Raw genomic sequence first — 26,055 nt, 5'->3', positions numbered from 1 at the left:
GTAAACTAAATTGATGTCAAACTTCTTAAATGCGTCTCTAATCAGTTTATTTAAAAGTGTTGGAGGGTGGGGGGTGTGTGAAGAGATGGCTTGGTAGTTAAGAGCACTTGCTTCTCTTCTAGAGGACCCAGGTTTAATTCCCAGAATCCATATGACAGCTCACAACTGTCTGTAACTCCAGTTCCAAGAGATCCAATGTACTCTTCTGGCCTCCACAGGCACCAGACATGAACATGGTGCAAACACATACATGCAGGCAAAACAAACATACACGTAATATATATATATATATATATATATATATATATATATTATATATATATATATATATGTAATGTTTGGGTTTTGCCCTAACTCTACTAACTACTACACAGTAGCTCAAAGAATCAGATGGGGCCAGGCAGTGATGGTGCAAGCTTTTAATCCCAGCACATGGGAGGTAGAGTTCGAGGCCAGCCTAATCTGCAGAGTGAGTTCCCGAACAGCCAGGGCTGTTATACGGAAAAACTCTGTCTTGAAAAACAAACAATGCACCAGATAGGTGTAACTGATTTCCTAGGAGTACATTAACCATACTTAAAGGCCTATAGTGATATCCTCAGGGGGACTAAAACAAGACAGTGTTTTCCCTCTTGCTCTCCAAGGTCAATTAGGTTCCAGGGGACAGTAGAACAGCTCTCTAACTCTCTGGTAACTGTAGAGAGCCACTGTTCTCTTCTTCAACCATGGTGACCACTTGGACTCAGAAAAGTGCAGGCTCCAGGGCCATGCTGCCTGAGTGGGAAGTCTCGCTTGCTTTTGACTACTGTTGCCACATTGGGATGCTCTGTTGGTGCTTCAGAATACAGGTAAAGGAGGCACTGGCACCCTCAGCAAACTGAGGAGTTCTAGAATCTCCTAGAAGCAGGCCAAGTCAGGACTTGTGGCTTCAATTCTGAAAATAGTTCACAACTAGCTGGTTTATGAAGCAGACTTGGAGATTTTGTTAATGATATTTTAATACAGGCTTATGTACGACAATTATGAAAAAAGAGGTACTCAGTAGAAAGTAAAACATACCCCAATGTGGGTGGTACAGGCTCTCAAGGAAGAGATGCAGCCCAATGCTTTACTATTAGAAAGTATATTATAAAGCATATTATATTATATATAAGGTATATAATATAAAGTATTATATATGCTTTATAATATACTTAATAATATTATATACACTATATATAATATACTATTGTAAAAACATATTATATATGTGTGTGTATATTATATTATTTCAGTGGCATTTCGAAATTACTTTCTTATCACTGAGTGGTTCCTGAGAGGCATTTGATAAGCTCACAATCTATAAAGTAGACAGTCTAGCCACACAGATATATGAAGCTTCATAAGATATATCTACTGAAAATAGTTTTGCTTGAAAATCTCAGACTATGTTTGGGGAAAGGAATGATGGTCTGCCCAAGGTCATATACATTCTGGCCTTAAGCCTGGATCATTGCTTTTTTTTAACATAAACTACCTATGAAAGGAGTATAACTGTATGTTGACAGCCTTTTACACTCAATGTTCCTGACTGCTGCAATTCTTGCTTCTCAGTTGGCAAGAGGCTTTAACTGGATTCTGGAATGGTGGGATCCTTTCTTTTGCACATCCCCATAATTTCCCCTCCCCCCCTTTTTTTTTTCGAGACAGGGTTTCTCTGTGTAGCTTTGGAGCCTATCCTGGCACTCGCTCTGGAGACCAGGCTGGCCTCGAACTCACAGAGATTCGCCTGCCTCTGCCTCCCGAGTGCTGGGATTAAAGGCGTGCGCCACCAACGCTTGGCTTTCCCTTTCTTTTTTAATATTTATTTTTACTTTATTTATGTGCATGGTGTGTGTACCACGTGTGTGCGGGTGCCAAAGGAAACCAGAAAAAGGTTTCAAATCTCCTGGATCTGCAGTTATAGGTGTTGGTCATGAGCTGCCTGATGTGGGTGCTTGGATCCAAACCCAGCAAGTGGTCTTAAACACTGAACCATCTCTCTAGCCTCCAGTTCCCTGAGTTTCTATCTTGCCTTAGCTAGACTTTCCAATAATGACTTTGTTTGCACTACCCATTTTATAGGGTGATGGTCAGAGTTAATATATTCACTACACAACCTCACACGTGGCATGTGAGTCAAATAGTATGACGGGAGGGGGCTTAAGATCCTACTACATTATGATAGGGGCACAATGATAGGGTACTGCATAGCCTATATTGTAAGTACACATTTGTATGTCATTCTATAAGAGGGAATCTACACGCAGACACAGACACAGACACTGACACAGACACACACACACACAATGTATAATGGTTGGTTAGTTTGGGTTAGCTTTCAATTTAAATGTCATTCAAACAACTGGCTAGGAATGCAAGACTCAGTGGCCATCCTGAACACACCTGATTTCACCTGCTCTTAGAATCTAAACAAGGCCAGCTCTGGTTAGTACTTGCAAGATAAGACTCATTATTTTTGAGAGAGAGAGAGAGAGAGAGAGAGAGAGAGAGAGAGAGAGAGAGAGAGAGAGAGAGAGGGAGGGAGGGAGGGAGGAGGGAGAGGAGAGAGAGAGAGAGAGAGAGAGAGAGAGAGAGAGAGAGAGAGAGAGAGAGAGAGAGGTGGTACAGGCCTTTAATCCCAGCACTTGGGAGGCAGAGGCAGGCAGATATCTGTGAGTTTAAGGCCAACCTGTTCTACAGAGCGAGTTCCAGGATAGCCAGAGCTGTTACACAGAGAAACCCTGTCTCAAACAGTCCCCCTCAAAAAAAGAAAAAAAGGAAAGAATGAATGAAAGAAAATTATAAAATAGTGGAAACATCGGATAGACAGGGAGGTAGGGGAAATTGTTACAGGCCTTAGACACTATCTGGTGACATTCCTTGGCTTTTGGATTGGTGGAAGCTCTTGGTCTGCTAAGAATACGTTATATGGCTGTGAGCCACCATGTGCTTTTGCTGGGAACTGAACTCAGGTCCTCTGGAAGAGCAAGCAGTACTCTTAACCTCTGAGCCATCTCTCCAGCCCCCAGACATTGGGACTTTCTGAGGGACTATGAGTAGCTCAAGATAATTTGGCTCTGTTCTGCAACATTTTAGCTCCCCATAGTCACAAAGTTAAGTCATTTGACCTTGTGGAATTTTTAACACTGATATGGTTTTTGCCCCACCCACACTACCCATCATGCTTTTTCTTTGGGAACTTCAGTTGGCATTACTGACAGGCCATTGATCATGGCCCAAGTACCTTGTAGACATCTGCTCAGATAGGGACATTTCAGAGTGAAGCAATTGAGGCTGGATGAACAATCAAGACTTATTACAGAAATTGCCTCTACAGAAATGTAGACTGTGGGGCTGGGGAGATAGCTTAGCAGTTAAGAGCACTTGCTGCTCTTCTAGAGGACACTTGGTTTCTAACATCCACACTGGGCAGTTCACAGCTAGCTGTAACTACAGATTCAGGGGATCGAACTCCACCTTCTGGACACCCCAAGCATTCTCATACACATGCCATGCATTCACACAGACACATACATACACATAAACAAAATCTTAAAAACTCTCGTGAAGGTTGGAACATTTGTCTATCGTCCATTCTCACCCCTGGAAAGTGTTGCCCTCTGCAATGGTCTCTTTAGTCGTTGCCCACTGTGATCCTTGAGAACACCTCACTTTACCTCATAATAAACTCTACTTCTGCACTACACTCTGTGTGCCTCATATGAGTTTTTTTCCTTATGGAGCTCACATGGGCCAGGGAACCAAGGAGAGACCAAATAAAGATTCCAGTGACATCTTAGTATGTCTCCACCTGGTTGAGATTGGACCTTCTTTATCTTTATCATGCTATGAAAACCTCCTAAATTTCTAGCTGTGTTCATCTCCTTGGAAAGGAGGGTCTTCTGAGTAAACACCTTCCACAAACCACAAACCTTTGGAAAAGTCACAACAGAGGGGACCTTAGATATCAGTTTAAACAAGTAGATAAGTAAAAGTGTTCTGTCTGCTCCTCCCTCACCAAAAAGCTGCTTTTTAGTCTATGCAGCGTTTTGTTCTGAATTATGTTTTTATTTTCTTTGTTTATTTTGTGTGCCTGTGTATGTGGGTGGGTGCATACATTTGACAGCATACATGTGGACATCGAAGACAAGGAGCAGGAGTTGGTTCTATTCTTCCACCATATAGGCCCCAGGGACCAAACTCAGGTTGTCAGGCTTGGCAATAAGTATCTTTACCTGAGCCATCTTGCTGCTCCTGTTTCCTTATACAAGTGATTATAACTTCAGATCAGGCGGGGCTTGGTGATACTTGCCTTTAATCCCTCCACATGGGAAGCAGAGGCAGGCAGAACTCTATGTGTGTGAGACTAGCCTGGTCTAACTAGTGAGTTCCAGGCCAACAAGGACTTAAGAGCCTGCCTTTGACCAAAAAAAGCAAAAACAAACTTTAGATCACCATTCTAGTTTACCTATGTAATGACATTGCTGGACCTAAAATGTTTTCCACTGTCACATCACCCTCAGATGGCCCTGTAGCACTCTACCTCCATCTATTTGGTCCCCCTTGACCATTGGCCCGCCTGATATCAAGAGTAGAGACTCTAAACCAGTGGTTCTCAACATTCCTAGTGCTGTGATCTTTTAATATGAATTATAATGTAAATATCTGTGTTTTCTGATGGTCTTAGGTGACCCCTGTGAAAGAGGTGTTCAACTTCCAAAGGGGTCATGACCCATAGATGAAGAACCAATGATCTAAAGCCTTCTATGCCTCATTCCAACCATAAGTGGTCAGATCAACTAGATGCCCATTTCCTAAATGATTTTAGGGCTTTCATTCTTAAAGTGGGATTACTGTCTAAGCAGGTAGATATTAACAGGCTGAACGTCACTTAGGATGGGCCTTTCTCTCATCACCACCATCTTGTAAAACCAGGAATTGAAAGTGCAACACTGATGACTGGTCAAAAGAACAGGATTCTAAGGGCTGCAGAGATGGCTCAGTACTTAAAAGAGAGCATACTCCTCTTGCAGAGGATGGATACGAGTTCAGTTCCCAGCACTGACATCTCTCAACTGGTTGTAACTCCAACTTCAGGGGAATCTGACATCTCTGGCTGCAGGCATCAGTATTTGCATACATACATGCATGTGTACACACACAGAGAGCAAGAATTAAAAACTAATAATAAAAATATATCTTTTGCCGGGTGTGTTGGTGCACACCTTTAATCCTGGCACTGGAGAGGCAGAGGCAGGCAGATCTCTACTAGTTCAAGATTGGCCTGGCCTATAGAGTGAGTTCCAGGACAGCTAAGGCTACACAGAGAAACCCTGTCTTGCAAAGTCTTTCTTTCTTTCTTTCTTTCTTTCTTTCTTTCTTTCTTTCTTTCTTTCTATCTATCTATCTTTTTAAAGATACTTTCTTTAACATTATTTTATGTGTGTTGGTATAAGGATACACAGATCCCCTGGAATTGGAGTTACAGACAGTTATGAGATGCCATGTGGGTGCTGGGAATTGAACCCAGGTCCTCTGGAAGAGCAGCCAGTGCTCTTAAGCACTAAGCCATCTCTCCAGCCCTTATCTACCTTTCTCATGATGGAATCTGAAGGGCAGGCAAAATGTCCACCAAAGCCCATGACCTGAGTTGAATTCTAGGAATCCACATGGCCAAAGGAGACATCAACCCCTTAAAGTTGTTATCTGCCTTGCATATACATGCCTACCCTCATGCACGTATGCATGATATGCACACATAAATAAATAAATGTAAGTTTTTAAAAGAACAAGATCTGAGTCATATTTCACACTGTGTAGTGACACGGCATTCTAAACTGTCTAGAAAGTCATAAAGTCAGTATTTAACTGTGGCTTTCTAGTGACAAAAAAAGCCAGAGGGATACCATTGTTCCCTCCCTAAATTAACCCAAAGGGGCCTGTCAATCACTTGGACAGGAAAACACTCCCCAGGAAAGCTGTCAGGTCTAAAGACTTTGGAAACAATATAAAGCCTGTCTAAAAATGTAAGTCAGTACCACAGTCTCTCTGGAAGTTGTCCCCTCACTCCTTGAGAATGCAAGGAATACATTCCTCTGCAATTGTCTGTTTGGCCATTGCCCACTCTTATCCTTGAGACTGCCGCACCTTACCTTGTAATAAATTCTACCTATGGTCTATACTAAAGAGAAGGTGAGAAGCAGGTGAGATGGCTCAGCAGGTAAAGGCACTTATCACATAAGCCTGGTACCTTGAGTTCCGTTCCCAGCGTCCCAAAGTGAAGAGAGGACCAGCTCTATAAAAAGTGTCCTTGGAACTTTACATGTGTGATGCAGTACATATGGCTCTCATCATGTTCACACATGATAATAAATAAGGACATTTTATTGAGATAAAGGGTGCCTTTGAAGCTTTGCACCCCTACATGCAGGATCCCCACTTCAGAGTGCTGTTCAAATCACAAGAGCAGGGGTTTCAGCGGCAGCTGTGATCCCTCCCAGGCAGATTCCTCTTCTTTTATTCTGGTTTGAGTCTTTTCTAATTCTACCCTGGGCTGGAACTAAGTGGAAGATATTACTTCCTCATCCTCCCTATTTGGGGTTGCTGGGACTGTGTGAGAAACTACCTCCCATGAGCTGGAGAACTGGGAGGCCCAGAGAAGGCCACACCCCAGCATCTGCCTCTGACTACAAGCAGGTGGAGTGCTCCACTTTGCCTCATCTCTGTTAGCAGGAGGGCTGGGGAGGAGTTCCAGGGGAAGAATGGCTTTGCATTGAGTGCCATAGACTCCCTCCCACTGATTTCCGCCTCCTGTTTGAGGCATCTGTCACTCCTTATACTGGTGCCAGCTGCTTTCTCCTTTCTTGACTTTATTCCTACCTGTTTTCCCTTGCTTTTCTTTGGGCTCTTCATATCTCTTTTTCTTCTTCCCCCACTTTCTTCCTTGCTGTTTTCCTCACCTCCTTATGTCCAGGATATGGTTGTCACCCTCCCACTCCTTATTGCTCTAAAAAACCAAAACAGAGAATAAAATAAAAATAAAAACCCAGCTGGTCCTATACCAGCCTCACTGAGTGTGCAGAAGACTCCCAGCTTTGCAGACAGCCTACTTGGATTGCTATGGAAAGGATGCAAGGATTCCTCCATGCAAGGATTCCTCCATGCAAGGATTCCTCCATGGTTGTCTAGGGCAGATGGATTATAGGTGGAATTTATACTGTATACTGATTGGGACATTTACTGAGTCCACCAGAAGATGCAGGCTTATTGCACTATCATTCATATGCATCTATTCACCAAGCAAACAATGCTATTCCCTTAGGCACCTAGCCACGTGTTATAGCTTAATACGGATACAGAGGTCAAACTACATCTTTAGCCTTTCAGAGGGTAGGAGGGTAGGTGCTGGCTCAGTGGCAGGCATATGGCATTGTGGGTGCCTGAGAAGGAGTAGCTCACTATACTGGGAGTCATTTGTCGGGTAGAACTGTTAGATTTAACAATAAAAAAATACAAGGTACACACAGATTTGTACCATATGTTTATCTCGTAATGCTACAGAAAGAAAAGTGGGTTAAGTTTTGTCATAGCCGGAAAAGGGTAAAGGAAAGCTAAATGGTAGGAAAGAGTTAAGCAGGCGTGTAGCCTTGACTGAGGAGAAAAAAATAACATTGTCTCTTGGAATTTTACTTTCTCTTTATGTCAAGAACCATATCCAAGCTGCCTTGAGAAGTAGAGAAGTAGACAGTACCCAAATAACTGCCTTGACTTTTCTGTTTCTGCTTCCATAAACATGCTTACTTGCTTTTAAAAATTAAGTAAATGGGCTAGACAGATGGCCCAACTACTAAGAGCACTGGTTGCTTTCCCAGAGGTCCCAGGTTTGATTCCTAGCACTCATATGGTGGCTCACAACTATCTGTAACTCCAGTCCTAGGAGATCTAATACCATCTTAAGACCTTTATGGCCACTGCATGCATGTGGTGTACATGCATACATGCAGGCAGAACACCATGCATACAAAATAAAAATGAAGTTTATTTGAAAAAAATGAAAATTGGGAAAAGTAAATTTTCTGATAGATATCTGTGACCACACAGACTAAAATTTAAAGCCCACTAGAAAAATGCCCAAAAGTGATGCTGTGTTGCCAATAAAAACTGTATGAGGCCAGGTGGTGATGGCACACACCTTTACTCTCAGCTCTTGGGAGGCAGAGGCAGGAGGACTCTGTGAGTTTGAGGCCAGCCTGGTTTACAAAATGAGTTCTAGGACAGCCTGGGCTGTTATGTAGAAAAACCCTTTCTTGATAAAACAACAACAACAACAAAAACCCAAAACAAAGCCAAAAACCCTGAATGAGACAATGGATTGGAGTCCTATTATTTGAAGCACTAGCTTCAATAATGCTATTGACCATTAACAAAGCTGAGTTCTCCATCTTTTCAAGTGCAGTCTGGTGATCTCCTTCTGTGACAATCACACCACTTTAGGAAGCTATAAAGTTGTGCATTATTACCAAAAAGTGTAGTGTCATGCTGGCTGAAGTTAGACAGTCCACATCTGAGGCTCCAGGTACGCCAGGGATACATGGTGAGATCCTCTCTCAAAAAGAAAACCAGGGGGATTGCTAAAGTTATAATTAAGCAAAGATAACTAAAAATTGGATTTTAGGAACAGGCTTTTGTTGGCTTGCTTCCTGAAGCATCTTTTTAAGAGGGACAACAGTAGAATCTGATCAGTTGAAATAGGCTGGGCAAGAGCTTTTGGATGGTGGTTATAGGAAAGTAGGAGAAAGGAAGTGCCAAATCTAAGATTCATTTAGGATTGGGAAGTATCACAGTGCCAGAGCACTTGCCTAGCATGCAGAAAGCCCTGGGCTCAATTGCCAGCACCGTCAAAATAAAACAAAGAACCAAAGACATACTTAGGAATTATATTAATGGGTCTTGGCAATTGATTAAATTAAGTAGTGTAGCAGGCCTTTTCTTTTCTTTTTCTTTTTGTTTGTTTTTGTTTTTTTGAAACAGGATTTCTCTGTGAAACAATCCTAACTGTCCTGGAACACAGTCTGTAGACCAGGCTGGTCTTGAACTCACAGAGATCCACCTGCCTCTGCCTCCCAAGTGCTGGGATTAAAGGCATGCACCACCACCACCACTCTTTTTTTGTTTTGTTTTGTTTTGTTTTGTTTTGTTTTTTGGGGGGTTCTTTTAGTTCTTTTAGGCCACCAACCAGCTCCCAAATCATGACATGAAGACTTATTATGAATGCTCAGCCAAGCTTAGGTTAGTTTCTGGCTGCTTTTTTTCCCCTTTAACTTAAATTAACCTGTTTCTCTTTATCTACCTTTTACCTAGGGGCTTTTAACCTTTCTTTCTGTATGTCTTACTTTCCTGTTTCCTCCAGTGTCTGTCTGACAGCTGCCTGGTTTTGGGCCCTGGCACATCCCTCTCTCCCTTGTTCTCTTCATTCTTCTCTCCTATTTATTTTCTCTGTCCAGAAGCCCTTTCTCTACCTAGCTATTGGCCATTCAGCTTTTTAGTAGACCAATCAGGGGCCTTAGGCAGGAAGGTGAAACAAATGCAACACATCTTTTCATAATTAAACACACATCCTCATAGCATTAAACAAATGCACACCTTTACACAGTTAAAGTCATGAAGGCAGACATGGTGCTAGAGAAGGAGCTGAGAGTTCTATATCTAGATTGGCAGGCAGAGAGAATCAGACTGGGCTTGGCTTGAGCATTTGAGACCCCAAAGCCCACCCTTAGTGACACACTTCCTCAAACAATGCCACATCTACTCCAACAAGACCATACCTCTTAATAGTGCCGTTCCCTCAAAGCACCACACATAGCAAACACTCTAACCTACTGGACTATCTCCCCAGCTCAGAAACCAGATCTTTGGAGCCCAATATGGTATTGCATATCTCTTCTTCCATCCAAGTACTAACCAAGCCTGACCCTGTTCAGCTTCCATGATTAGATGAGATCGGGCACGTTCAGGGTTACCACCCTATGGTATGGCTATAGATACAGGTCTCTTCTCAAAATCATATTATTAATCCAAAGTTGTGGTAGTTACTAGTGCCAGTTCTGTTGTTAGCATTTGCTTCTGCTTTGCACACTGGGAATCATTGAATACAGGGCTTTGTACATGCTAGCAATTATTCTACAAAAACATTTAGAACGTGAGTCTGGGACTGGTGAAATGGCTCAGTAGGGAAAGGTGCTGTAAAGCTGGATGATCTGTATTTGACTCCCAGAATCCACAAATCCACATGCTAGAAGGAGAGAAGCAATTCCTACAATTGCCCTCTGATCCCACACAGTATGAACACACACACACACACACACACACACACACACACACACACACACACACACACAAATAAAATAAAATAAAGATTGTGAAGCTAGGCAGTGGTGGCACAGGCCTTTAACCTCAGCACCTCAATGTAGTGGCATCTTGCCTTGCCAGTGAACCACACATAGTGGCCACAACCTTTGGGCGTGGTTTCAGGTGTAGATGTTACTCATTATAAGATAGAGGAGGGGCTGGCCCGAGCTGTCTTGGTTATGGAGAACATAAGGAGACTGCATCTTCTGGAGCAGGAAGATGGCGGTGGTTATTTACTCTTATCTGTGTAAGTGCTTCCCTAATAAATACCTAATTATCATCTATCTTGGGTCTGGTGGAGTCATTTAAACCCCGCCTTCACCTCAGCACTTAGGGGCAGAGGCAGGTGAATCTCTGTGAGTTCGAAGCCAGCCTGGTCTACAGAACGAGTTCCAGGACAGGCTCCAAAAGCTACACAGAGAAACCCTATCTCAAAAAACCAAAAATAAAATAAAATAAAGATTGTTAATCTGGTGCTAAATCCTTTGATAAAGTAGTGAAAATCAATACAGGTATGCTGGCTGTCAACAACTAGGAGTCCTTGAGGGAAGTCCATTGGAGAATACTTAACATAGAAAAAAAACATAATGCAATTACAGTCAGAAAGTGTAGGCTGAGATTGGTGGGCCTGAAGACTTTGGGTTGAGGAAAAACATAGATGGAAGACAGATTAGATGTCCATCCTAAAGATTCTAATTTAGATACTAGTGAAAGCTCTTTTAGAATGACCAGAGACCTGAGTTTTTAACAACAGGCTGTGGATGAGGTCCAATCTAGTGTTCCATCTAGGCATCGAACACAGGAACATAGTAAAGGCTGAGGTGATGAAAGATGCCCTGGAATACCTGTTTTGTTATCCCCTCCACCCACAAGAATCAAGTGTGATCCTGTCTGACCTCTCTCCTTGCCTAGACATATTTGTCTCTGTTGCTGCTGCTTCTCTGTATCTCAGAAGCTTCTTTTTCTTTTCTTTCTTTTTTTTTTCACTCTCCTCAGCTGAGTATTCTGGAACCTGCAGTTGGGCTATTTGTAGCTGTTTGTAGAGTACTTGTTTAACGGGTACAGGGCCTTGGAGTTTGCTTCCATTACTGAAAAAAAAAATCTGGTTCTCTGCCCCTTTCGTTGTCTGTCCTGTAATTTCGTCTTTCTCCAAATGAACTGTGTCCTCCTGGGAAGTATGGACCTGTTACTCCTCTTCTGTGTATCCGCAGTACCCGGTAGAACCTCGCAGATAGGAATCGGTTTCACTTATACTTGAAAAGTTTTACTGAGAAAGGGACTCAGTTTCTGGCGTCCTCTGGTGGAGGTGGCTGCATGCCAAATGGTTAGCTAGAGAGCGGGGTGAAGGGGTGGTGATACCATGCAGGTGCCACCAGGTTGTTTTTACAAATAAAACGTTCCCTAGTCTGAGTCCTCGCCTTTCCCCTTTCCAAGGTCCCTGCGCAGCAGGCTACGCCCCTCCCCTCCCCCCTACCGTGCGCAGCCGCTGCTCCCCGCCCCAGTAGGCGTCTCTATGCCGGCCAATCAGCGAGCGCATGTGCAAGAGGGACTAAGTAAAAGCCCTCCTCTGGTGGCGAGACCGGTGCAAGATGGCTGCGGCGTGTCGGAGCGTGAAGGTAGACTGCTCTGTGCCTCTAACGTTTGTTTTTACGCAGGCTAGGTTAGGACTGCGCTGGCATGAACTAGAGAGGAGAGATCGGTGCCTGAAGGAAAGGGTCCTGCTTATCCGGGCCTGGGTTTGTGGTGGTTGGGCTCAATAGGTGAACGTCCAACTGCATGTGTGTGAGGGGTCACAGAGAAACTCGCGTGGGATGAGACACACACCCCCTCCCCCGCCGCGTCAGCGGTGTGGAGAGGAAGCACACTGGAGTCACTGACTGCCCCTGCTTCTTCGCAGAATTCAGGAACTGGCAGGTGAAAGGGTGGGGGTGGTTTGGACATTAGCAGTTCGTTTCACGTGTACCTCTTCACAGGGCCTGGTCGCAGTAATAACTGGAGGAGCTTCGGGCCTTGGCCTGGCTACGGCCGAAAGACTGGTGGGACAAGGGGCCACAGCTGTGCTTCTGGACCTACCTAACTCGGGGGGTGAGGCCCAAGCCAAGAAGTTAGGAGAGAGCTGCTTGTTTGCCCCAGCCAACGTGAGTCAGGACTTTACCGGAGTGTGCATGAGGAAACTTGGAGGGGGGAGGGTTGCTCCTAATTACTGCCTGGGTTCAGTCAGATGGTTTAGCCGGTAAAAGCACTTGCTGCCATCCATAACAACCTGAGTTTGATCCCCAGGACCCACATGGTATAAGGAAAGAACAGACTCTGACCTCCACACATGTGCTCTGGCGCAAACATGCCTGCACATGCATACAAATAAATGTAAGGGTGGTGAGTCCATCTCTCTTCATCTTTTGACCTGAGTCCCTGAGCACATAACATCACCTGCAGTAAGAATTCTAACACCGGGGCTCAGCATAATGGGCATGAGGACTGGACACACCAGGATTTCCTGGAGGAGATATGAACTGTTGGAAATGCCTATCTTGCCCAGTGATTTTATATTTACAGAGTTTACAGAGTTGAAAAACCTGAACTCAGCAGGAAGGGGTTTAAAAAAAAAAAGATCATGTTCCTGGGAGTAATTCTGCAAACAGGGTTGTATTGGAATATAGCTTAGTGGTACAGTTCTTGCCTAGCATGTGGGAGACCCTCAGTTTGTCAATTCTGCAAAAGAGAAAAAGCAAAACAAGTTTGTATAGTGCCCCAATTCATAGCAGCTGAGAATTACCAGGGGCTTATCACTCCAAAGAGAGTATAAATTTGAAAAATGCTTTGCAATACTTTTCTATAGTTCCTACCATTTTTCCTTTCACTTGTTTTTATCACAACTCTCTCTTGGCTTTCTTTTGCTCACACAGTTCTGTTCCTATTCAATTCTGTTCCCATTCAAAGACTGGGCTTCCCTACTCTCTAAGTTTAGTGCTCTGTGTATGCCAGGAAATGAATACCTTCCCTTCATTTCTCCCTTTCAAGGTGACCTCTGAGAAGGATGTACAAGCAGCTTTGACTCTAGCAAAAGAAAAGTTTGGCCGCGTAGATGTGGCTGTCAACTGTGCAGGTATTGCAGTGGCAATTAAGACATACAACCAAAAGAGGAACCAGGCCCATACCTTGGAGGACTTCCAGCGGGTTCTCAATGTAAGGCCTTGGCAGATCTCCAGGGGTAGGAATAAAAAATGTCTGGCTGTAGGCACTCAGCTTTTAAGCAAACAAAAGGCCTTACATCCTACATCGTGGTTCTACCCACCCTCTAGGTGAATCTCTTAGGCACTTTCAATGTCATCCGCCTGGTCGCTGGTGAGATGGGCCAGAATGAACCAGACCAGGGAGGCCAACGTGGAGTTATCATTAATACTGCCAGTGTGGCTGCCTTTGACGGTCAGGTATGTGGATGGGGCAAAGTTCTTTTTTTGTTTGTTTGTTTGTTTTTTTTGTTTGTTTTTTGAGACAGAGTTTCTCTGTGTAGCTTTGGAGGCTGTCCTGGAACTCACTCTGTAGACCAGGCTGGCCTCGAACTCACAGAGATCTGCCTGTCCCTGCCCCCTGAGTGCTGGAACTAAAGGCATGTGACACCAACGCCCATCGATTGGGGGTTGCAAAGTTCTTGTGGGGGCTCTCCCACCTATGATCTCCACTCTTTTTCCAGGTTGGACAAGCTGCATACTCTGCATCCAAAGGGGGTATAGTGGGCATGACACTGCCCATTGCTCGAGATCTGGCTCCCTTAGGCATCCGTGTGATGACAATTGCTCCAGGTAGACATTTCTTTCTCTTTTTTTGCCATACTTAGAATTGGGTGGGATATGTAGGCAGATGGGAGCAGATACCCACTACCTAGGTATCAGCAGCTTAGCACTAAAGTGAGGAAGTAGCAGGTAACTATGAAAACAAGACTGAACCTTTGATTCTGGTGCTCTTGTCTAGGTTTGTTTGCCACCCCACTGCTTACCACCCTTCCAGAGAAAGTACAGAACTTCTTGGCCAGCCAGGTGCCCTTCCCCAGCCGACTAGGTGACCCTGCTGAATACGCTCATATGGTACAGACCATAATTGAGAACCCATTCTTGAATGGAGAGGTCATCCGGCTTGATGGGGCCATTCGAATGCAGCCTTGAAGGGTGGCAGCAGGAAAAACACCAGCTTCTTTTCAGCTTGAAGGAAACCGAACAGCCATTTTGTAACTCTGCTCCAGTCACCCTCTGTGCCTAATAAACTCTCAAACTTACAAGATGTGAGCAGTCTTGTGTACAAGGGGAACTAACATGGGGAAGAAAATGAAGGTTCTGAGGAGGATACCCAAGCGCCCCAGCCTGGAATGGGAAAGGTGGAATCTTACACTTGTATACTGTCACATTGTAGTGAATAACTTTATTACCTAGGGTAGAAAGTGGAGGTTAGGGCTTAGGTCTCTCCTACTGAGGAGAGCTTAGAGATAGGGGTGTGCAGCATTTTTTTCGAATCTTAGCCACCTGTGAGATTGATAGGTGACAAGGGAGATGACCACCCTGAGTTCAACGGCTGCTGGTGTTGAACTGTAGGTAATACTGGGCAGTAGGCTGGTTGGTGTAGATGACTGAATTCAGATAATTTTGCCTGTGAAAATCAAAGACCACAGGTGATATGCTTTCCTTGTCATTCCTTCCCACATAGCCCCTGTCTTCCACCCCACTGCTACCCTCTAGAACTCACTGCGCTTGTTGCTCCTTAGCTAACTCCCGGTTGAAGGAGCCCAGCCCTCTTCGAAATTCTGCACACAGTTGTTTCTCCTGTTCCTCCAGCTCCAGTGCTGCTTCAGCCAAGCGCCTGGTTTGGCATCCCCACTCAGCTTCCAAGGACTTTTCTGCTCTGCGCTGTTCCTTTTTCTCTTGTCGTTGTGTTTCTTGAGTTTTCCTGATGGCGGCTCGCTGCTCTGCAGTCATGCCCTTCCAGCAATAGGGCAGGACCCGGTGAGGAGCTTGAGAGCGCTGGGAAGCCTGAGGATTCTCTGTCAGTAGATCACTGGTGATTTGCTTCTTGACCTCCATGAGGTTGGTCTCCTGTTGCTGCTTTTGTTCATGGCGATGCTTCAAGGCCTGCTTATTTGCCTGGTGGGGTGCCCAAATTTAAGCATTTGGGGGCCCAGCCTTAAGAAACTTACTTAAAGGGGTGGAAAAAATACAGCCCTAGTAATCTCAGAGAGAACTGAGAAACATAATATGGATTTTTAATGACCCTAACAGTATGGTGGAGGGGGAATAAAATGGCCTGGGGAATTTCTCTGCACTTAGTCTGAGCGGTCAGGGAATAGGTCAACACCTATTCTTAAGTCACCCTGTATCTGGAGGTAGGGAGAGAGGTGACTTAAGCTTTAATAGGATCTTAGGTAGAAGGGGAGTCCTTGGGTAGATGAGAATGCTTGCACTGGTTAGAAATGGGGTGTGAGGAGAAAGTTGTGGTTAAAGTTCCCCAGGACTTTGTTTAGGCATTGGGGTAGGCTTAGTGCACTGGATAGTTCAAGACATACCTGGGCCCTGTTAGCATTGGCCATAGCAGTCCTCATGGCGGCTCGACAGGACTCCTCCAGTCTGGCCAGTTCAGCAGCTCGTGTGTCCACAGCTAGGCGCAGCTGGTCACTAAGCAAAGCTACACAGAAAAATATGGCCAGGGCATTGAACTTGCTTCTTCTAGTCCCCATTCCTAGTTCACTCATTAGCTATTTGTTTGACATGCTATATATTTCTGTGTACAGATTTGAGTGTCAAAGTTAGAATGATATGGAAGGAGTTACTCTTTGGGGTTGGGGTAGCCAAAGCACAGCAACTTGGGTAACAATGTAGTTCTGTTGTGTTTGAGTTATGTGGCCTTAAGTAATTTCATCTCTTTAAGCCCCAGTCTAAAGGTTATTTGTTGGGTTCTGAGGATACTACAGCATTAGCTCCTGACTCAGAGAACTCTTTGCCTAGTGCAGTGTGGTGGTATGTGCCTAATTCCAGTACTTGGGAGACAGAGGCAGGAAGATTAGAATGTCAAGGTTATCCTTGGTTATATAGCAAGTTCAAAGCCAGTGCGTGTTTTATGAGACCCTGTCTCAACACCTCCTACACAAGAAAAAAAAAATCCCTCCCTCTCTGGTGAAAGAGACAGATCAAATATGACAACAACCTGGTGAGGCCAATGGCAGAGATGCACATAAGCCTATCAAAGGTTTTGAGTGTGAAGGAAATGGCTCAGTGGTAGGAATGTGTGCTTAGCATATATGAAGCCCTGGATTTCATCCCCAGTACCAAAACAACAAGAAATGTAAAGGTTGAAGTTCAGAGATGAAGAGGAAAATGGCATGGCAGCCATGGCTACAGCATAAGCAAAGCTACTAAATTTTCCCCAACTCTAGCCATACACTGGTCTTGCTGTTCCTAGACCCTGTCAGACACTAGTGATTGAAAGGTGAAGTGTGAGTAGAAAGACATGGCCCTTTCTCTAGTGTAAAAGAAAGATATGGCCACAGACTGTATCCTAATAGTAGTTGCTATTCTATGGGATGTGAATTATAATGCCTATTTTAAAGATGAAGAAACTGAGCTGTCAAGGTGGCACATGCCTGGAACCCCAGTATACAGGAAGCTGAGTTCAAGCCTACCCTAGACTGCATATACATAGTGAGAGCCTGTCTCATGAAATAAGGAAAAGACAAATTCAGTTACAGAGAGGAACATTCATTTGCCCAAAGTAGAAAGTAAATAGCACTGTAAGTCAGGCGGTGGTGGCACATGCCTTTAATCCCAGCACTCAGGAGGCAGAGGCAGGCAGATCTCTGTGAGTTCGAGACCAGCCTGGTCTACAAAAGCTAGTTCCAGGACAGCCTACAAAGCCACAAAGAAACCCTGTCATGAAAAACAAAACAAAAAAAAAAAAGAGAGAAAGTAAATAGCACTGTAAAATGCTTCCTCCAGGTAAGTGCCAAGAAATCATGAAGAGTGGCTATGGTGTCAGTTGCTGAAGGAAGTCAGGGAACTTAGGGCTTGTACAGACTAACCTTTCTGCCTCAGCTGGATGGGTAACTTTCCCACACAATGCTAGCCCCAGGTCAGGAGCTCCCTGCTAAGCTACTTACCCGTACGCGCCTCCTCTTCTCTGGCTGCCTGTTGCTCCTGCAGCTGTTTTGACAGGTTGTATCTGAGTTGCTCCTGCTGCATTCGCAGGCATGAGGCCCTCTCCAGGTCCTCTCCAAGGAAGCACTGCATGCTGGATGGACCAAAGCATGGGTTTCTGTCAAAATAAGAGACTGGAAACTCCTGGAGGTGGTTTGGATCCCAGAAGTCAAATTCGTGTCCATTCTTGAATTGCTGCCTTTGCTCCCGAAAATCCTGTACTTTCTTGGACAAGCGACATGCCCGTTCTGCCTCTTCCTTCTCTAGCATCTGGGCTACCAGATCATAGTGCACATGCTTGTTACCTAGGAGTGATTGACAGGGACATGAAGACATCCCAGAACAGAGCCCACTCACCTTGGCCTCTGCTCCTCATCTGGCTTGTCTTCTAACTCCAGAGCCTCAAGCTCTATTTAGAGGCATAATTGCCCAACTTCAGTCCCATCTTTCTGGTTTATACCTTTGTTTTGCCCCAGCCTTGAGTGTTTACCATAAGCCATTTCTTTGCTTCGCTCTATTGCTTCCCGCAGCTTCCGTTCTTCCACCTGGTAGTTCAGGGCATCCACATCCACCTGGATTGCAAAGGAAAGAGCTAAATTAGAGTAGGGTCTCATCATGGTACACTGAATATACTCTAACAGATGCTGTTTAGAAATTACCCCCTTCAAAATCCCCCTATAGCTCTTCAGGATTTACTGTATAAAGTTCTAACACTGAACAAAGCTTGTAAACACATCTGTGGTTTAGCTGCTGCTTTTGCCTTTATCTTTTTGTACCTCCTTTCCGGGTCCCCTCTCAAATTTGTCTTCCAGTTCTTTGCACATCTTAAGCAGTTTCGAACCCACAGCCTTTGCTCTGTTTCTTTCCCTTGGGAAGTCTTTCCTTCCTTCTTTATCTAAACTTTGGTTTACCCTTCAAGATTTATTCAGGAAAGTTCTACCCCATAATCTAGGACCCATTGTCCATATTGTATTGACATTGATCTCTATTATCTCCTCCACTAGGCTGTGAGCTATTTCAGGGTAGAAGTTAGGCCTTAGTTATCATTGTATTCCCCACTGTCCAACATAGTGCTTGGTATAGAGCAGGTCCCGGGGAATTCTTGCAACCAGGATCTATGTCAGACCACTCAAACATCAGTTTGTTTGTAGTCAGGTAGCATCCTCTGATTTTTCAAAGTTGACACCTCAGTGCTTTATTTGGTTTCATTTTACAGAGGAAGACAAGATAGGTTATGTACCATAAAGCCACATACATAATAGCAGACCTGGCTTTGAACACAAGTATGGTGTCTTTTCTAGATCATTAGGCTGCATTCGTTCTCTATCCACCTATTCAGCATCCTTTTTTTTATTAAAGCAATCAATATTTTCTCTTTCATTATAATTCACTTAAAACATTTCAAAATAGTACAAAAGGGCATACAGTTTAGTGAAGAATCAACATCCCCTTAGTCTCCATCCCTCAGCTTGTTTCATAGTTGTGAAGGTTAATATTGTCAACATGGTCTAGTAAGATGGTTCAATGGGTAAAGTTCAAGCCCGAGAGAGTTTGCTACCAGAGAGTCACATGGTGGAATGAGAGAGCTGACTCTCACAAGTTATCTTTGGACCTCTACATTCATGCAGCACCTCATGACCCCTCCCAAATAAATAAAGATACATAAGATACTGTCAGCTTGATAGTATCTAGAATCGCTTAGGAGAGAAACCTTTGGACATGTTGATGAGGAAGTTTCGAGATTGGATTATTTTAAGTGGGGGGTACCTGCCGTAACTGTAGGCAGTACCATACCATGGACTAGGGTCCTGGATTGAATAAAAAGGAAAAAAGTGAACTGAATTCTGCTTCCTAACTGTGGGTGCAAAGTGACCAGCCATTTTCTGCTCCTTCCCCCTAATAATGGACTATATACCCAAACTGAGCCAAAACCAAACCCGTCCTTCCTTGTGTTTGTCATAATAACAGGAAAAATAACTAATATATCATATTTAGCCGGGCAGCAACCCCTTAAGAACCAGCTACAGTCCAAGAGCTGACCAGAGAGCCAGCTGTCACCCCATCACCTGTCCCTGCACAATCCTGACTTCCTAAGCCTGCCCAGGCATATGAGGGTTAGTCCTCCAGTTCCTTCCTTTCCAGTCCTAGGGCTTTCTTGAATCCAGAGGGTCATAACACACTGCTATATTCCTTTCTAGACATAAGAGGAAGTAGCTCCAGTCTCATAAAGTGGTTTCCATTACCCACTCACCCCCATGACTCGGTTCCGCACGTTGAAGAATCGGCATTGTCGTTCCTTTTCTCGAATTCTTCTAGCCTCAATGGCTGCTATCTCCTTGGGGTCTGGTGTGAGGTCTAACTTGTACATCTGGAGCAATGAAAGGTGGAATGGACTGTTGATGCTGGCACTGTCCTTCACTATACTGTACCTCGAGTTCTTTCTCCCTTATAATATCTTACATGCTATGATCCAGATTTTACTTTCTGATGTTTCATATCTATGTCCTCAATCTCTACTGTCACCACACTAAGTCAAGCTTCAGTCTAAAGTCAGACAATATTCTCAGAATCCTTGATGGTCTGTTACTCCAATGCTATACTCTCTGCCCTGGCTACCATGGGGGTCTTTCTGAAAGCAAGTCTGACCATTGCACTCCTTAGCTTAAAGCCTTTGTAAGCTGGCCCAGGTGCAGAGAATAAGAGACTGCAGAATACTTAGCCCTAAATGGGACATCTATATCACATCCTCTCCTCCCAAGGCTCACTACCCATTGCAAAGGGGGTGGAAAGACTGTAGGAGACGTGGTGGATGAATACAGGGAAATCGTGTCTTTAGACATAGCAGGGGCAGCTGTAGGTATGAATTCATGGGAATTTTGACAACAATATGCACAAACCCTGGGCAAGCTCAAGCCAGACCAAATCCCAGCATTCAGAAAGGAAGTGGGCACCAAGACTCACTCCTAGTGAAGGAGCTGTTGGGAACTGATAGCTTCTGGAAGAAGAGAGTCAGTTTTCTTGAAGAGTGTAGAGCCTATTCTTTATTTTTGTTTGCTTGTTTTTCAAGACAGAGTTTCTCTGTGTAGCCCTGGCTGTCCTGGAACTCGCTCTGGTAGATCAGGCTGGCCTTGAACTCAGATCTGCCTGCCTCTGCCTCCTGATTGTTGGTATTAAAGGTAGATTTCTGTAAGTTCAAGGCTAGCCTGGTTTACAAAATGAGTTCCAGGACAGCCAGGGTGGTTACACAAAGAAACCTTGTCTGTAAAAACAAACAAACAAAAGTGTGTGCCACCACGATCTGCAAGCCCCACTCTTAAGTTGACCATGTTCCAGTAGAAGGCCACATATTCAATAATATATTGTCAGCACGAATTGGACTTGATGGGTGAAAAAAAATAAAGAGCACATAAAGTTGGGTGGGCAGGGAAAGGGGGCTAGATCTGGGAAGAGTTGGAGGAGGGGTAAATACGATCAAAACACATTGTACAAAATCCCCAAAGAACTAATACAATCTTGGTAAGCAGCTTTAAAACAAGTGTCCAAAAGATAATGTAAAATAAGTGAAAAAGGTAAGGTCCAACTCCCTTTGTTAGCACTCAAAAGGCCGGGGCAGGAAGATCATGAGTTTGAGGCCAGTCTGGGCTACATAGCAAGACTGTCTCAAAATATAAACAAAAAACCTTAAAAATGTTATTCATGGATTCCTATATATGCAATATATGAATATCACAGAGAGAACAATAATAGATTTTGCAGTACGGGGAGTAGTTTGAAAAGAGACAAAACATTTCAATGGGACCAGTAATTCCTGTATGTTGAGGGGTTTCTTTTGTAACAAGATTTTACTGTGTCATCCAGGCTGGCTTGAAGTTGTAATATTTCACCAGTCTTTCAAGTACTAAGATTACAATTATACCTACTTTAAGTTGGGGAGTTGGTTCATTGATTGCTATTTTGTCAAGCTTCCAAACCTACATATGGGCTATATAATATATATACATATACATATACATATACATACATACATACATATATATATATATATATATATATATTATATATATATTTCCCTGTTTGTGCCAACTATTTCACAGTTACAAAATGGTTATTGGAAGTTATAGCACTAGGAAGAGTTCAAGTACTTGAAGAGAGGGCAGCGTGCCTAGAGCACTGTAACCAATTGAGATAGTGGCATAAGACAAATTGAAAAGGTGTGTAGGAACTGGCTCTTAAAAGCCTGTAGTAATAGGCCTGGGAGTGTGGCTCAGTTGGAAAAGTGCTTGTCTAGCATACATGAAGCCCTGGGTACAATCCACAGCACCACATATAACTGGATTGAGTACTGCATGCCTATAATCTCAGCACTTTGGGGAGATGGAGACAGGAGGATCAGTAGTTCAGCGTCCTTCTCAATTACAGAGTGAGAACCAGTCTCAAGGAAATTGTCTCAAGGCTGGTGAGATGGCTCAATGGGTAATGATACTTGTCAACAAGCCTGATGATCTGAGTTTGATGCTTGAACCCACATGATAGAAAGAACCAACTCCTAGCCGGGTGGTGGGGTGGTGGTGGTGGTGGTAGTGGTGGCCCACACCTTTAGTCCCAGCACTCGGGAGGCAGAGGCAGGTGGATCTCTGTGAGTTCAAGACCAGTCTAGTCAACAAAATGAGTTCCAGGACAGCCAGGGCTATTACACAGAGAAAGCAGAGGAAAAAAAAAAAAAAAAAAAAAAAAAAAAAAAACAACAAAAAAAACCAACTCTTACAAGTTGTCCTCTGACCTCCACATGTGCATGCCCATGTTCCCCTCCCCCAACTAAATAAAATAAATGTAATAGTTTGTGTTTAAGCTGTCTCCAAAAAAGACTCCTGTATGAGGAGAAATACAAAATTTATGTTAGCAACCCTTCACCACTTATGTGTCAAAACTGGGCTTCCAAAAATATGAAGGAACATGGACCAATTATTTGGCTAAATAGGTAATTAAATAAAGGGGACATTTTATTTCAGAAAAGCTGCTTGTCAGTGTGATGAATGGGCAACAGAAAACAATATTGAAGAAGCTAGAAGGTCAATGTGGAGACCACTGAAGTTAAAAGACAAGGATATTGGCTTTAAGTAGGGCTATTTTAAGAAGAGGGAGGGCTGGGTAAATGGCTAGCCTCACACCTAAAAAGAGAAGGGAACATTGTGTTAGAAGAAATGGGAAGGATGTAAAGAGCTAGAGGATGGGGAGGAGTACTGTGAGCTGCCGTCTTTTAGACATGACAGGGCCATGCACTCATGAATTCACAGCAGCCGTGAAGGAGACCTGTACAACAACAAGCCAATGAACCTTCAAGCATTGGTGAGGAGCTCATGAGGCTCCATTCCTAGTTGAAGAGCTATTAGAAGTTGATGCCAATTAGAAGAATTGAGGAAGAGTCAATTCTTTGCAGGTCCATTCCATGCACATGTGGGAAGTACTATTGGGGAGTTACAAACAACAGGGGGGTATGATAGGGGTTTAGAGGAAAGAGGTTGGAGTGGGGATGAATATGCTCCACATTCATTGGCACATCTAAGAAAGCATAAAAGGATTTTTAAAAAGGCCACATGTGATGGCACATACCTTTAATCCCAGCATTTGTGAGGTAGAGGCAGGTGAATCCCTGTGTTTGAGGCCAGTCTGGTCTCCATAGTGAGTTTCAGGACAGCCAGGGCAATGTAAAGAGACTCTGCCTCTCCCACAAAAAAGAATAAAAAAATATTAAAACCAACCAAACAGCAACAAAAAAACCCCATGTAAAACAAATATCTCCCTATTCTAAATTCATAAAGATATTCTCATATATATTATTCTACAATTCCTAAAGTTTTGCTTTTATCATTTGTTTTTAATCCATTTGAAACTGCTGGAGAGATGGCTCAGAGGTTAAGAACACTGGTTGTTTTTCCAGAGGTCTTGAGTTCAATTCCCAGCAACCACATGGCAGCTCACAACCATCTATAATGAGATCTGGTGCCCTCTTCTGACCTGCATGGACATATGCAGACAGAACACTGTATACATAATAAAGAAATAAATCTTTAAAAAAAAAGAATTAGGGATACAGTTTAATTTTCTCCCAAGCTCCATGTCATCTTTGAAAATTAAATAGTAAAAATTTAAAAATTATATTAGATTTCAGCCTTTGGTTATTTTATTCCTTCTTGTTGACTGTGACTGTGACTGAGACTTTTTTACCAACAGCTTCATTTTTGGCTTCCATCAGATTCTATCAACTGAACTTTCTCACTTTCCCAGCTTTTAGGCATTCTTTAAAAACAGTTACAGGAATAGGACTGGAGAGATGGCTTGGTGGTTAAAAACACTTCCCCATCTTCCAGAGTACCATCAGGTATTTTACAACCACCTGTAACTCCGGCTCCAAGGGACCTGATGTCCCGTGATTGTGGCATACATACATACACACATACTTCACAAATAAAAATGAATCATTAAATAGTTACAAATCTGGGTGGTAGTGGCACATGCCTCTGATTCTAGTACTCAGGAGGCAGAGACAGATGGATCTCTTGAGTTCGGAGGTCTGCTTGGTCTACAGAGTGAGTTCCAGGGCAGCTAGAGCTACACAGAGAAACCCTGTCTGGAAAAAAAAGTTACAGGAATAGCTGTGGAGACCACCTTCTGAAAATGGCACTAGCCTATAAATTCAAACTGTTGCCATACTATAAGGCCACTAAAGGGAAGCCTCAGGGTTGCTAAGAGCATCACTTAGTAATGAGCAGGCATAAGATAATAGAAGGTGGATGAAAGGATGAAGGCTGGAAATGAGCAATGAATGGATAAGGGCAGGGTATTAAGAAGAGAGAGGAGGGCCGGGCGTTGGTGGCGCACGCCTTTAATCCCAGCATTCGGGAGGCAGAGGCAGGCGGATCTCTGTGAGTTCTTTTGAGACCAGCCTGGTCTATAAGAGCTAGTTCCAGGACAGCCTCCAAAGCCACAGAGAAACCCTGTCTCGAAAAAAGAGAGAGAGAGAGAGAGAGGAGGGGAACGGAGAAGCCAATGAGGGAGGTAGACAAAGGAGATGAGAGTGAAGAGAAAGATGGGGATGAAGGTACAGTGCCATAGACATATGATGCAGGCGGAATGGGATTGGGGAGAAACACGTAGTAAGGAGAAAGGGGAAAAGGACAAACTGGAGCACTGGCTTAAGGACTTGGACCCCTGGTGTTCACACAAGACACCTTTCTCAGTACAGAATTCTAATTTTCAAGCTCGTAAGTGGATTGGGTCCAAGTTGGCTCTAGGATTTACATGGCAGCCTTTGAATTCCGCTTTGGGAAATAAGAGAGAAGCAGGCGATAAGGGCAGTATCTCAGAACACAACTTTCCCCAACTTCTATTTCCGTTGTCAAGGAGTCTAGGAGTGTCCTCATCCTCCTTCACACTCCAATCTTACCTCACTCAAGTCCTCCCTAAGATCCGCCCTTCTAGTCCAAACTGCCCACCCCTCCCAGGGTGCCTTCTAATTTCCGACTGGAGCCCTAGACAGCCCAGACTACAAACCACCGCCTCCTACTAGTCCTTAGCAACGGGGAGGGCATAACCTTGCTGTGACTTCTGTCTCAGCAAGCGTGGGCTCAGGCCCCGCCTGCCTTCTGATTCTCTCCCAAAGCGATAGTAGTCCTTCTGGGGACTAAAGCTTCCCCAGTTCAGTCCGTTACCGCTTTGACTGTTGCAGAGCAACGACAAAGGGGGGCGGGGTCAAAACACCCACGCACGAGCCGGAAGTGACTGGCCTCTGGCCCCGGAAATCCTCATTGGCTTGTACTTATTATCGCGAGGTTTACCGTACACCCGGCTTGCACCGCGGTATTTCCCGCGCGGGCTAACCTCGGTTCCCAGGAGTAATCTGCGGCCTCGCCTACGGTAGCGCCGCTGCCATGGGGTTCTTGAAGCTGATTGAGATCGAGAACTTTAAATCGTACAAGGGTCGACAGATTATCGGACCATTTCAGAGGTTCACCGCCATCATTGGACCCAATGGCTCTGGTGAGATGATAAATCCGGCTGCGGCCCTGCTGGCGTCGCGATCCGGTCCCCCTGTCCATCTCCAGAATAGTACAACCTACCCCGTGCAACCTGAGACGCTTGAACCCTAATATGTTCCTTGCTCTCCTTGAGGGGGGATTCGACTCGAACTCTCTCCCGCTTCTGCCATATGCTTAACTCGAGCCCCTTCCCAAATGTCAGGTGGCCGAGTCTTGTGCAAACCCCCTCTCTGGGCAGAATGGTATGGGCGGGACTATGGGTTGCCTCGCCCACAACCCCTCCCGCCAAAACACGCTTTCCTGGAACTTGCTGACAGTTGTTTGGCCTGTGGCTCCTTTCTGCTCTGCGTTGTACCAGGTTCCTGGTCTCAAGTTCGACACATTTGGGAAATTTTGGGAATGTTGTCTCTGCCTTG

The 26,055-nt window shown here is 44.3% G+C and overlaps 3 protein-coding genes across 7 annotated transcripts in view; 2 read left to right on the top strand and 1 right to left on the bottom strand.

Annotated features, from left to right (window-relative positions):
- Positions 1-11,904: 11,904 nt before the first annotated feature.
- Hsd17b10 (hydroxysteroid 17-beta dehydrogenase 10) lies at positions 11,905-14,706 on the top strand. The gene is made up of 6 exons (XM_027432118.2): positions 11,905-12,044; positions 12,402-12,566; positions 13,450-13,614; positions 13,731-13,859; positions 14,123-14,231; positions 14,401-14,706. The coding sequence occupies exons 1-6, from the start codon at positions 12,018-12,020 to the stop codon at positions 14,589-14,591; spliced, it is 786 nt and encodes a 261-aa protein (XP_027287919.1). The 5' UTR covers positions 11,905-12,017; the 3' UTR covers positions 14,592-14,706.
- A 121-nt stretch (positions 14,707-14,827) lies between these two features.
- On the bottom strand, positions 14,828-25,864 carry Ribc1 (RIB43A domain with coiled-coils 1). 4 transcript variants are annotated; one of them, XM_027432116.2, is made up of 7 exons: positions 25,721-25,864; positions 19,855-19,971; positions 18,094-18,175; positions 17,567-17,908; positions 15,980-16,098; positions 15,166-15,560; positions 14,828-15,069 (listed from the first exon to the last, which is right to left on the bottom strand). In XM_027432116.2, exons 2-7 carry the CDS (start codon positions 19,969-19,971, stop codon positions 14,988-14,990), a joined length of 1,137 nt encoding a protein of 378 aa, XP_027287917.1. In that variant the 5' UTR covers positions 25,721-25,864; the 3' UTR covers positions 14,828-14,987. The 4 variants fall into 4 exon arrangements, with proteins under 4 accessions (XP_027287917.1, XP_027287916.1, XP_027287918.1 ...); XM_027432115.2 differs by lacking the exon at positions 25,721-25,864 and adding an exon at positions 25,196-25,358; XM_027432117.2 differs by lacking the exon at positions 25,721-25,864 and adding an exon at positions 25,048-25,163.
- Positions 25,486-26,055, top strand: part of Smc1a (structural maintenance of chromosomes 1A) — a 41,793-nt gene continuing 41,223 nt past the window's right edge. The window contains exon 1 of one of the 2 annotated variants that reach the window (XM_027432113.2): positions 25,486-25,640. In XM_027432113.2, coding sequence (XP_027287914.1) covers positions 25,632-25,640 — 9 coding nt within the window. In that variant the 5' untranslated portion in view covers positions 25,486-25,631. The remainder of the gene's footprint in view (positions 25,641-26,055) is intronic. The other variant, XM_027432112.1, reaches the window with a different exon arrangement.

The sequence above is a fragment of the Cricetulus griseus genome, chromosome X (genome assembly GCF_003668045.3).
Source record: "Cricetulus griseus strain 17A/GY chromosome X, alternate assembly CriGri-PICRH-1.0, whole genome shotgun sequence".
Lineage (NCBI taxonomy): Eukaryota > Metazoa > Chordata > Mammalia > Rodentia > Cricetidae > Cricetulus > Cricetulus griseus.
This window is presented reverse-complemented; position numbering and strand designations above follow the sequence as displayed.